The sequence below is a fragment of the Schistocerca serialis genome, chromosome 1 (assembly GCF_023864345.2).
Source record: "Schistocerca serialis cubense isolate TAMUIC-IGC-003099 chromosome 1, iqSchSeri2.2, whole genome shotgun sequence".
Lineage (NCBI taxonomy): Eukaryota > Metazoa > Arthropoda > Insecta > Orthoptera > Acrididae > Schistocerca > Schistocerca serialis.
The window spans coordinates 770,330,731-770,343,878 of NC_064638.1; the positions used below are offsets into that span (position 1 = coordinate 770,330,731).

Sequence of the window (13,148 nt, forward strand, 5' to 3'; positions counted from 1 at the left end):
TTCCACCTACGCTCAATGGAGCACGTTATCATGATTTCATATGGGATACTCTACCTGTGCTGCTAGAACATGTGCCTTTATAAGTAAGACAACATGTGGTTCATGCACGATGGAGCTCCTGCACATTTCAGTCGAAGTGTTCGTACACTTCTCAACAAGATTCGGTGACCGATGGATTGGTAGAGGCGGACCAATTCCATGGCCTCCACGCTCTCCTGACCTCAACCCTCTTGACTCATTTATGGGGGCATTTGAAAGCTCTTGTCTACACAACCCCGGTACCAAATGTAGAGACTCTTCGTGCTCGTATTGTGGATGGCTGTGATACAATACGCCATTCTCCAGGGCTGCATCAGCGCATCAGGGATTTGGATTCCATGTGACAGAGGGTGGATGCATGTATCCTCGCTAACGGAGGACATTTTGAACATTTCCTGCAACAAAGTGTTTGAAGTCACGCTGGTACATTCTGTTGCTGTATGTTTCCATTCCATGAGTAATGTGATTTGAAGAGAAGTAATAAAATGAGTTCCAACATGGAAAGTAAGTGCTTCCGGACACATGTCCACATAACATATTTTCTTTCTTTGTGTGTGAGGAATGTTACCTGGAAGTTTGGCCGTACCTTTTTGTAACACCCTGTACGTGAACAATCTTCCATCTAGTCTACAACTAGCAGAATTTTATCTCTTTACAAATGATGCTAGTATTGTAATAAATCCAAGCACAAACACACAGAAACAATTCTTAAAAGTATCTTTGACTGGTTTTATGCTAAAGGTCTCACCCTCAATTTTTAATAGACATTGTATTCAATTGTGGACATCAATGGGCATTACACCAACTATAAGTGTAAGGATGGAAACGTCAAAATTCTTATGGGTTCATACTGATGATAATTTAAATTGGAAAAAAAAAAAAAACATTTAGGAAACATCTAAAACAACTTGGTTCAGCCACATTTGTGCTTGGAATCCTTGCAAATCTTGAGGATAGAAATCAGTAAGTTGACACATTTTGCATATTTTCATTCAGTGACATCATATGGAATAATGTTCTGGGTTAGCTCACCTTTAAAAGGTAAGAACTTCATTGCACAAGAGCGTACTGTGGGAGTGATATGTGATGCTTGCCTGTGATTGTCTTGTGGACATTGTTTGAGGAGCTGGGCATTCTGACTGCTTCTTCCCAGCATAGTTATTCCCTAATGAAGGTTTTTGTAGATAATCCACCACAATTTAAAAGGAATACTGAGGTACATAATTACAATACTATAAGGGAGAATGACATTCACTACTCCACATTGGGCATGTATTTGGCACAGGAAAGGATGTACAATGCTCCAAAAAGGATTTTTTATTACTTACCCAGTGATATGGGGCATCTGACAGACAGCACAGTAAAATTTGATAACAAACTGAGAAAGTTTTTCCTTGAAAACTACCACTATTCCGTAAAAGAATTTCTATTACTGTAATACGTAAAAGGTGGTGGGTAGGAACTACTAACTCACATCTGTATACATTCACCTCTATTTATATTTACCTTGGAAATGTTCAGAATGTAGCCATATGTACAAATTAATTAGCAATGTGAATGCAAAATTAATCTTTCCACATCATTATGATCTATTTTGCAAAAGGATCCTTGGAACAATATCTAACCAAGATAATTTCTAGTCTCAGTAACCTTCACGGGTTCACCGAAGCGTCCGATCCCACCCATTGGCTTTGACCCGTGATGCAAGGCTGTTTTGGTGTGATGTCACGACATCGCGAAATTTTGTTTGTGAGAGTGGCATGTTTTTGGGTCTTGTTTTGATGTGATCAATGGTGCTCTCTGGTAGTGTGTTTATGGGTAGCATGTTACATGGCTTATGGGGTTCATTTGCATGATAACATTGCACGTGTGTGGTATCGGAACTGTGCTTTCAGCAGAATATTTTTCAGTGAGTTCACAATTTTAGTTTTGTTATTTCGACGTTACTGTAGTTTTTTTCTGTTCATCATTTGTGAATTTTGGTAAATTGCTTTTTTTATGTATTTATTAGGTATGGATATGACTGACAAGGTCAACAGTTTTTGGTTGTCGGCGATGATGGGGCACAGTGCGTTGTCTCTAGTAAAATTTCTTCAACTATTCGGATTTTTGGACAAAGTCGTGAAGAAATGAGGCTTACTAAAGTTCCAGCATCTCGGACCAGGGACGGCTGTATGTGGAGATGTCGTAAGGTAACAGGTCAAGGGAAGTGTTCGATTCCAATTTTGTTGGTTTGTTGTGTTTATTGAAGTAGTGATGATTGTGGACGTGGTTGTAGTTTTGGGTTTTGTGATTTGATATTTGGTAGTTTCTGTTCACCTATATAGGTTAAGGGAAATGTTCAGTTCCAATGTGCGGTTGTGGCTGTGGGTGTTCTGGTATCGGGAATTGCTGTTGAGCTATATAGGTCAAGGGAAGTGTTCGATTTCAGTTTGGGAGCTGCTGTTGAGCTATATAGGTCAAGGGAAGTGTGATTCCAGAGGATATGGTGTTTAGTGGAATTTGGGGAGTTTAGTGTGGTCTGTTTTTTAGTGTGTGTCTAAATTTGTTTATATTTACTTTGTCCCCACCCAAAAAACCCCTATTTCCCACACTTGTCCCGTTAGTTTCATTATGTTTTTTGTGGAACGTGCGTGTGTTGGTTTTTCAATGTATTTTCGTGTTTGTGGTCATGTACACATAATGACGTCATATGTGCCATATTGGAGTCACAGTGTATGGTCATTTTCATTGTGGGTCAAAGCAGATGGATTTCCACCTTTACCCCCCCCCCCCCCACTCAGGGGGGAGGGGGGGGAGGGAGGGGGGAGGACATGGTAGACATGAATGATCAGGTTACCGGTGTGTTTGCTTCAGTTTATGAGTATTTTCATGGTAGGTGGGCACTAATTTTAGGTAGCTTTGCATGTTTCAATTTGTGTTCCCATATGGAAATGTAATAGGCATTTCAATATTAGAATGATGCCACCAAAATAATGTTTAATGGACGACTTTATGTTTACCAATGTGATCGTAACATAACTATTCAGCAACACTGCATAACCAGTACAGGGACTATGATGTCATACAAATATTTTAATTATAAGTGTGCTGAGACCTCCACACAAATATGGGCGTTCTTGATGAGAATTTCCTTGTTATTAATCTCATTGAGGAACAGCAAGAAAAATGTGGTTGGCAGTGGAGATGTATATATACTTACGGAATGTGCAACATATTTTAAAAAAGAAAAAGAAGAAGACTCATTAGGATCATTCCAGGTCAAACGAACCAGAGGTCCCCACCTGATCATCTCCAATTTTGTCAGAACTTTTACCATAGTTGCAGGCATATCTCAAAGGAACTTCTGTGAGGTTCCAACTCAAGTTATGCTGTACTTTTGACAACAAGGCCATCAGGCTGGTGGTCACTTGTCAATGAACATATCATGAATAACTCATGTTTAAGAACTCTTCATAAGTTAGCTGTTACAGTGAGACACCACACAAATTGGTGTTCCTACTCAACTTTTGGTGTGAAGTTCAAATGTAACGTTGACAAGATCAATCAGATAGCACACTTTCCAAAACTGCTGCTCAAAGTGGGCAAAAATACTAGTTTCAACCATTGATATCTCCAGCCTAAACATTTCTGCGTCACAATATTTGGTTTGTTTATCAATAAAATTAATATTACACCACATGATAAACGTAAACTTTCAAATGTCTTTAGTTACTGAGATATTTGGATCTAGACTGAGTGCCTAAATTGTCAAATTTGACCATTGTTTGCTCCAAATATCTCAAAATGGTGGTCAATCAACTTTCTTCCAACTATTCCCATTAGAAGGAGCAGATCTCTGTATCCTGCACTCCTGTTTCTGTTTGTTGTTTAAGGGATAATCTTCAAACATACGCCACTTTGTTGTCATAAACACATATTTGGTGTTAATGGATGCACAGTCTTTTTTTTTTTTCCCCACTGCCAGAATAGCCAGGCCATGTCACACCCATTCAGAATTTATCACAGAGGTACTGAAGATATCCAAAATTTGAATGTTTTCATAATCATTGAGGCATGGCACTTGGTGTGCATGCTTATTTGACAAGGTTGATGGAACACCTGAAAGACACAATTGGAAAAATCAACTATTTCTACTATTCTAATCATTGTTCTGCTGCCCAATGTAAAAATTTCAGGTTCTTCATCAATTTACTCAGCACCAAAAGTTGGGTAAAACAACCTGTTTGCAGGTTTCCACCACAATAGTCATCTTATAAAGGGCTGTCAAATATGATTTATTTGCAATAATATCCTCATCAGCTGTGTGGCCTCCAAGCTGATGACGCTGGTGTCAAAAGTAAAGCTTAACAGAACTTCCAATGAGGTGTGCCTGCAGCTATGGTAAAAGTTAACAAAACTTGAGATGGTCAGTTTTGGACCATTTCAAAAAAATGATCTGATGCAGATTGTCTTACAACCAATCAATACACCGATCTTCACTGGAGACCAGTCTGTCACCACAACTCCATTTGAGAAAAAAAAAAAAAAAAAAACAGTGGTGGTGGTGGTTATGTCACAGTGAAATAAATGTTCAAATAAGTAACTGAGATGCTCAGTTTTGTCACAGTGCCATTGCCACATTTACACAGCCACTGAGTCAGTGCATGACGATAAGTTTCTCGTATGTCAGTATACTTGATATCTGGTTCTCGATAGGGGCCTGTTCTAAAGTTTTCCATGCACTGCAGTTTTCATTTCATTACCAACCCCTGCTGCTCCCCTGCATATTCACAAATGTCCTCTGCCTGCCTTCCTCCATCATCATCATCATCATCATCATCATCATCATCATCATCATCATCATCATCATCATCATCAACCTTCATTAGAGATAGAGCACAAGCGCAGATTACAAGTATCAGGACGGAAATAATGAAAAACCTAAATCAGGGTGGCTGTATGGGTTTAGAACTAAGCCAGCAGCTTGACCGTGAGGAAATATAGATTGATGAACCTCCGCAAAAGATTAACTCTGTACAGCTCCAACAAATGGGGAACCTTGCATTTCGCAATCAAAGCTCTTACCTGCAACTAATCCAGCACAACTCAAAGCACACCCTCTGCTAGTACCTCACACTCACTTTATGAACTTCATTTTTCAACACAAGTGTACTTCTATTCAGTCAACATGTACTATTGCTCTGTTGATCACTATTATGCACACCATATGCACAAAGATCTTTTGTAGCACTTCCTAGCGAGTAATATTTTCCTGGTGTTATACACAGTTTTAGAACTTATCCTGAATTGTCATTTGTCTCTCATTCTTCAAAATAAAATTATGTAGGTGAAACAAACAACTTCATCTTTAAGGGCACTATGGAAAGACTATCTCAAATTGGATGACCCAAGGGACTAAGTGAAACAAATTACTTCAACAATAAAGTAAATATAAACGTATGTAAGAAAAATCTGAAATGAGGCATTGCGTGATTAAAATAAGGTACACATTAAAGAAGGGTTCTTTAGGTGAATATAAAAGTAACCTCTACAGAAATCATACCAGTACATACATAAGATTGTGATAAACAAAGTATACATTATTAGCTAAAACTGCTTTAGAGAAAGTTGTATGACGATACGTAACATGCTGTTGGGGCCGGACGGAGTTCAAAGGCATTATAGGACAGAAGTTTTGCTGAAAGGAATGTGTCGACAGCAAATCGGTCGTATTCTTTTCAAAGGAAATTTCCGGACTTTGGATTAGGCCTAAGCGATATGGGGAAACTTTAAAGCTGGATTGCGTCACCTACTTCAAAGGCAAGCTAGAATATTACACAAATTAATATTAAAAAAAGTGATACACATTAAACATTTAAAAAAGTCAATTCTGAACAAGTAATGTAAAACATTAGCAAAATTAAAAGACCTAGGCAACTTATTAATCTCAATCCTTACAACATTACGACTAGTTCGAAAAGTCTTGACTCCTGCTACGATTCAATTAGTTGGCGAAGTTACAGTAGACAAGATGAAAATTCTAGAACACTGCATTGACGAACATCTTCCACGTATAGCACAAATTAAACTCTCCATTCAAATACCATTTCACCTAACAAATTAAGACAACCTCTTACCCGATGCAATGTAAACCATATCCTCGAACAAATGGGATTGCACTAATTTTCTAGTTCTTATACAAACATGTCTGGAACCTTAGCTACAATTTCGATGACGAGTCACTCCCATCTCCCACACAAACAGTTAAATGTCATCACCCCTTACACATTTCTAGCGATCAAAGAGCTTTACCAGTCGAAAGACCTTTTCATCATTGTTGCCATCGTTTTCTAAGATGCTTAGGTGTCGCTAGTCTGGTACACTTATGTAAAATCTCATACTCTTCATTCCTGCTACGCTGCAGTTATCCAAGCTTGGTGCATATTTTTTAGATTACATTAGATTAACTTTCATTCCAACTGATCCGTAGTCTTAATATTAGTAGTTGTTGATCTCTTCAATTCTAAAATCGTTTAGAAACATTACATCCTGTAATATTTTCTTATTGGTTGACGAAATAAGGTCACTTTCACATTTAGTTCCATCTAGTCGTTGCAAGTTTATTTATTTTTGTTTTCTTCTAGGAGATTATTTAGAGCCGGGTTTTCACACGCTACAAAAGTTATGCCACGTGGTCGATACCACAGATTTCTAACATTTAAGCAGCGGGAGACGCATGTTACGGCCCTTGTAAACGACCAAACTTGTCTGTCAAATTCCTTCTTATCTAGCAAGGAACTGACAAACAAAGCAGTACACGTTCCAAGAAAACATTTACAAGACTGAAATTGGTAATGTAATTACAGAAGAAGACGAAGAAAACAAGGCGCTAGTCCATGGAATGGTTTAAAATGAGAGATATTTACATGATAACTTGTTAAACGAATTGTTGCGCTCGTAACCTGATGATTACACCAACTTCCCGCATATAAACAGTAAAACATACATACAGAACGGATTACTAAAAACTTATTTAGAGTTACTTTCTCCTTACACTGAAAAAGAAGACAAATAAGCGAAAATCTTCCACTTAATCCTCTAATGACGGTTCAATGTTGTGGAACTTCGCAGTACAGTAGGACAAATTGCAATGAAGCTAACATCTTGGGTTGTCGGGTGTTCTGCCGCATATCAGCGTCGTACTTGCACGATATTTCGGTAGCGTAACTCGTTACCTTCATCAGGTGCGACCTGAGACTACTCCTCGAGTGGACCAGGTCCACTCGAGGAGTAGTCTCAGGTATAAATACTGGACCAGGTCCACTCGAGGAGTAGTCTCAGGTCGCACCTGATGAAGGTAACGAGTTACGCTACCGAAATATCATGCAAGTACGACGCTGATATCCGGCAGAACACCCGACAACCCAAGATGTCATTAGATCGCCGGAAAAGCCTGAAGAATTGCAATGAAGCTATTTTTCACTAAACATTGCAGCACAACATCGACACAAACAACATCCGTCATCTTCTCAATTTTTCCGTCAACCGTCAAACGTGCTGCATGTTTCTCAAGTACTTCAAATGGTACCATACACTCTGAAATATTTAGCAAATATAGTAAAATTCGACAAATTATTTGATTGTGTACTGGGCTATTGTGATACGGAACAGTGCTCCACATGACCTGGCAATGAACTATCAAAACTAGAAAATAATGGGGTGAGTAATGCGTATTTTTATGTTTCTGTTTTAGCTTTCAGCAAATTTACTATGAAATTGACTTCATCAACTAAAGTTATATATGTACATGGACTTTTTAGTTTACATACATATAGTTTTTAATGCATTTACAAACTAACGATTCTCATAACGTATTAACATTCTGGATTTCTAGTGTGTTACATTCCATATTTATGCAATCATGTATTAATAACTACTTCATCTCTTCCATAATAAATCCGCATGTTAGGAGCAGAATTACACACATCTTCTTCCAGTTTCACATTATATATATGGAATACCTACAGTTTGCTCAAATCCAGAAGAACATTATTGTTGCAGAAGAAGCTGAGCAGCACAGTTACTGTGGATTAGATTAGATTAGATTAGTACTAGTTCCATGGATCATGAATACGATATTTCGTAATGATGTGGAACGAGTCAAAATTTCCAATACATGACATAATTAAGTTAATTTAACAACATACTTAAGTTAATATAACAACTTTTTTATTTTTTTGTGTTTTTACTTTATTTTTTTTATTTTTTTATTTATTTGTTTTTAATAATTTTTTTGTTTTTTTTTTCTTAATTTATATCTAAAAATTCCTCTATGGAGTAGAAGGAGTTGTCATTCAGAAATTCTTTTAATTTCTTCTTAAATACTTGTTGGTTATCTGTCAGACTTTTGATACTATTTGGTAAGTGACCAAAGACTTTAGTGCCAGTATAATTCACCCCTTTCTGTGCCAAAGTTAGATTTAATCTTGAATAGTGAAGATCATCCTTTTTCCTAGTATTGTAGTTATGCACACTGCTATTACTTTTGAATTGGGTTTGGTTGTTAATAACAAATTTCATAAGAGAGTATATATACTGAGAAGCTACTGTGAATATCCCTAGATCCTTAAATAAATGTCTGCAGGATGATCTTGGGTGGACTCCAGCTATGATTCTGATTACGCGCTTTTGTGCAATAAATACTTTATTCCTCAGTGATGAATTACCCCAAAATATGATGCCATATGAAAGCAATAAGTGAAAATAGGCGTAGTAAGCTAATTTACTAAGATGTTTATCACCCAAATTTGCAATGACCCTTATTGCATAAGTAGCTGAACTCAAATGTTTCAGCAGATCATCAATGTGTTTCTTCCAATTTAATCGCTCGTCAATGGACACACCTAAAAATTTGGAATATTCTACTTTAGCTATATGCTTCTGATTAACGTCTATATTTATTAATGGCGTCATACCATTCACTGTACGGAACTGTATGTACTGTGTCTTATCAAAATTCAGTGAGAGTCCATTTACAAGGAACCACTTAGTAATTTTCTGAAAGACAGTATTGACAATTTCATCAGTTAATTCTTGTTTGTCAGGTGTGATTACTATACTTGTATCATGAGCAAAGAGAACTAACATTGCCTCTTCATGAATATAGAATGGCAAGTCATTAATATATATTAAGAACAACAAAGGACCCAAGACTGACCCTTGTGGAACCCCATTCTTGATAGTTCCCCAGTTCGAGGAATGTGCTGATTTTTGCATATTATGAGAACTGCTTATTTCAACTTTCTGCACTCTTCCAGTTAGGTACAAATTAAACCACTTGAGCTTGTCTAGCAGAATTTCATGATTTACACAAGCAAAAGCCTTTGAGAGATCACAAAAAATCGCAATGGGTGGTGTTCGGTTATTCAGGTTATTCAGAATTTGATTGGTGAAAGCATATATGGCATTTTCTGTTGAAAAACCTTTCTAGAAACCAAACTGACATTCTGTTAGTACTTCATTTTTACAGATATGTGAAGCTACTCTTGAATACATTACTTTCTCAAAAATTTTGGATAAAGCTGTTAGAAGGGAGATTGGACGGTAATTGTTGACATCAGATCTATCCCCCTTTTTAAGCAAAGGTATAACAATAGCATATTTCAGTCTATCAGGGAAAATGCCCTGTTCCAGAGAGCTATTACATAGGTGGATGAGAATCTTACTTATCTGTTGAGAACAAGCTTTTAGTATTTTGCTGGAAATACCATCAATTTCATGTGAGTTTTTGCTTTTAAGCAAGTTTATTATTTTCCTAATTTCAGAGGGAGAAGTGGGTGAGATTTCAATTGTATCAAATTGTGTAGGTATGGCCTCTTCCATTAACAGCCTAGCATCTTCTAATGAACACCTGGATCCTACTATATCCACAACATTTAGAAAATGATTATTAAAAATATTTTCAACTTCTGACTTTTTGTTCATAAAGTTTTCATTCAATTTGATAGTAATACTGTCTTCCTGTGCTCTTGGTTGACCTGTTTCTCTTTTAATAATATTCCAAATTGTTTTAATTTTATTATCAGAGTTGCTGATTTCAGACATGATACATATACTTCTGGATTTTTTAATAACTTTTCTTAATATAACACAGTAGTTTTTATAATGTTTGATAGTTTCTGGGTCACTACTCTTTCTTGCTGTCACATACATTTCCCTTTTCCGGTTACAAGATATTTTTATATCCTTAGTAAGCCATGGTTTGATACAAAGTTTCTTACGAGTATATTTAACTATTTTCTTGGGGAAGCAGTTTTCAAATGCATTTACAAAAGTGTCATGAAATAAATTATATTTTAAATTGGCATCAGGTTCACGGTACACCTCATCCCAGTAGGCTTTCCCTGAAATTTGCAATTGTTAAATCGTTGACTGAACGTACTACTTTGGAGGACTGTTTAGTATTGCTGAATGGAGCTATGTCATATATTGTAACTAGCTGTGCACCATGATCAGAGAGACTATTCTCAACAGGCTGGGCATTTATCTGGTTAAACTTATCTTGGTCTATAAAGAAGTTATCTATCAGTGAGCTGCTATCCTTTACCACCCGAGTAGGAAAATCAATAACGGGTGTCAAATTGAAAGAACCGAGTAATACTTCAAGGTCATTTCTCCTATTACCCTCTTTCAGAGAATCTACATTGAAGTCCCCACAAATAATAATTTGCTTCCCCCTGTTTGACAGATAGCACAACAAGGAGTCCAAATTTTTCAGAAATAGATGAAAATTTCCTGATGGGGACCTATATACAGTTACAATTATAAATGTGCCTTTATTTAATTTAAGCTCACAGGCACATGCTTCTATATGTTTCTCTACACAATACTTTTTTGTTTCTATACTTTTTGCACAATGATAACATTTGACATATATGGCAACTCCTCCTTTCTCCATATTTTCCCTCATTACATGTGCAGAGAGCTTATATCCACTTACATTTACCTTATCCATATCAGTAACAATGTGATGCTCAGACAGGCATAGTATACCTATTTCATCCTCAGCTTCTAAATCTTCTAAACAAACCAGAAGCTCATCTATTTTATTATTTAAACTCCCAATATTTTGATGAAATATACTTACATTATTTTTAATTATACTTTTATGAGAACCTTTCCTTATTCTAACATTTGCAGTACTCTCCTGTCTGAGTTTCTCATTGTGCTTAGGCCTAGTTCCTATACCAGTGGTCACATGGTGTTCAGAGAGGCAGATTATGTCAACTGGGTTGGGTGACTTTAATTCATCAATGCAATTACCTAGGACTGAGATACAACTTGGTGGAGATAAAATTTCTGGTGATTGGTGAAAATTTATAATTGACAGCTGTGATTGGTGATCCAATGTGCTAGAATTGTGCTGTTTAATTTCTTTCCTAAACTGAAGATTTCTTTCAATCCTGACCTCTCGTAGAACTTGACATCTTTCTGTCTTACCTATACTAAAAAAGGTGCTGCTCCAACACCTGTAACCACTGGCATTTTACCATTCATGGCAGTGCCTCCCCCCCCTTAAATTTCCTGCTATTACCCCAGCCAGTTTCCCCTTCCCTTTCCTGTTGAGATGTAGGCCGTGCCTGGCATAGTCCCACCTACTGAGAGAATCAACAGGAACCACACCAATATGAGCCCCCGCATCTGACCCAAGCAGCCGTTCCAACTCCAAATTAACTCTCCCAACAGAAGAGTTCAAATGAGGCCGGTCATGGCGTCTCAGGACAGATACAAACTCAACATTGGTGTGTCTCGATGCCGACGCAATCTTTACCAGGTCACACTCTATACTGTACCCAGGATCTCTGTCGATGCTGTTCCCTGGCCCTCCCACAATAACCACGGTGTCTTCCCTGGTAAATCCTTTACAGAGTGAGCCTAAATCCTCTGTCACCTGATCCAGACTAGCACTTGGTTTGAAAAAATTTGTAACCTGGTATTCTGGTCCTAATTCCTCCTGCAGAAGTTGGCCTACACCTCTGGCATGAGAACTGGCTAACAACAAAACTTTCTTCCTTTTCGATGACTTTCCTACATTCTTTTTCAATTTATTATTTAAGGTTTGTTGTGTCCTGTCTACACCTACATCTGCTTGAGGCTCATCAGTTTCTAACTGAAGCAACAGCTCAAACTTTTTTTTGACGTTCACCGCAAAACTGTCAGACTTAGTTCTAGGCCCGTTCCTTCTGCTACCTGTTGCCACTTCCCACCTCTCTTTGCCCTTCTCCCTCCTTAACCTGTCCAGATCTTCCCTAGCCTGATCTAGCTCAGCCTGAAGGGCAGCAATTTTCTCCTCCTGTTCCACTATCTTCCTATCTCTGCTGCAAATCCTACATAACCACTGATGAGCCTGATCCACTTTCCCGACACCCACGCCACTGCAGTCCCCCCAGTGAAAAAGACTACTGCATCCATCACACCAAACCCCGGAACTAACAATTCTATGGCAAGTCAGACACTTCTCACTCATGGCAAAAATAATACTTTAGCTAGAATAAATCAATTAAATTACCGGAAATCAAAAAAGACGTTACAAGAATTAAGCCTATTCACAAATGTATATAAGCAAGTTTCTGATTTAAAATTCCGCTGTTTTTCTGAGATCTGTATTAAAACAATGAAGGTATACGCTATTTATTATATATTTTACTCGATGGAATTGAAAAAAAGGACAATTAAACGAGATACTTTAACTTTGATTCTCCAAAAACGTTACGAGAATTAGGCCTATAAACAAATGTATATAAGCAAGTTTCTGATATAAAGTTACGCTGTTTTTCTGAAATCTGTATTAAAACAATGAAGTTATACGCTATTTACGGTAGTTTACTTATTTGTTACCGAGAAACTAGTTAAATTACCGTGAAATAAGAAACAAACACGTTTACAAAATTTAAGCCTAAGCGCGACTTCGCGAAGTTACGATCTTTTCGTGTTTTCTGAAAAAATACGCAAAGAAAAGTCAAACGGCAAGACTAAACGATACACTAATGGACGTATTTAATTTGTTGTCGGCGCTAAACTAAATTATATTCCTGTCTAAATCACTTAACTTTCTGGAACTGGTTTCT

General features: G+C 37.3%; 1 protein-coding gene across 1 annotated transcript in view; it reads right to left on the bottom strand.

Annotated features, from left to right (window-relative positions):
• The window catches only part of LOC126482955 (selenoprotein K-like), a 41,508-nt gene extending 35,178 nt beyond the window's left edge, over positions 1-6,330 (bottom strand). Inside the window, exon 1 of the mRNA XM_050106578.1 lies at positions 6,159-6,330. Within this exon, the coding sequence (XP_049962535.1) occupies positions 6,159-6,177 (19 nt within the window). The 5' untranslated portion in view covers positions 6,178-6,330. The remainder of the gene's footprint in view (positions 1-6,158) is intronic.
• Positions 6,331-13,148: the final 6,818 nt, after the last annotated feature.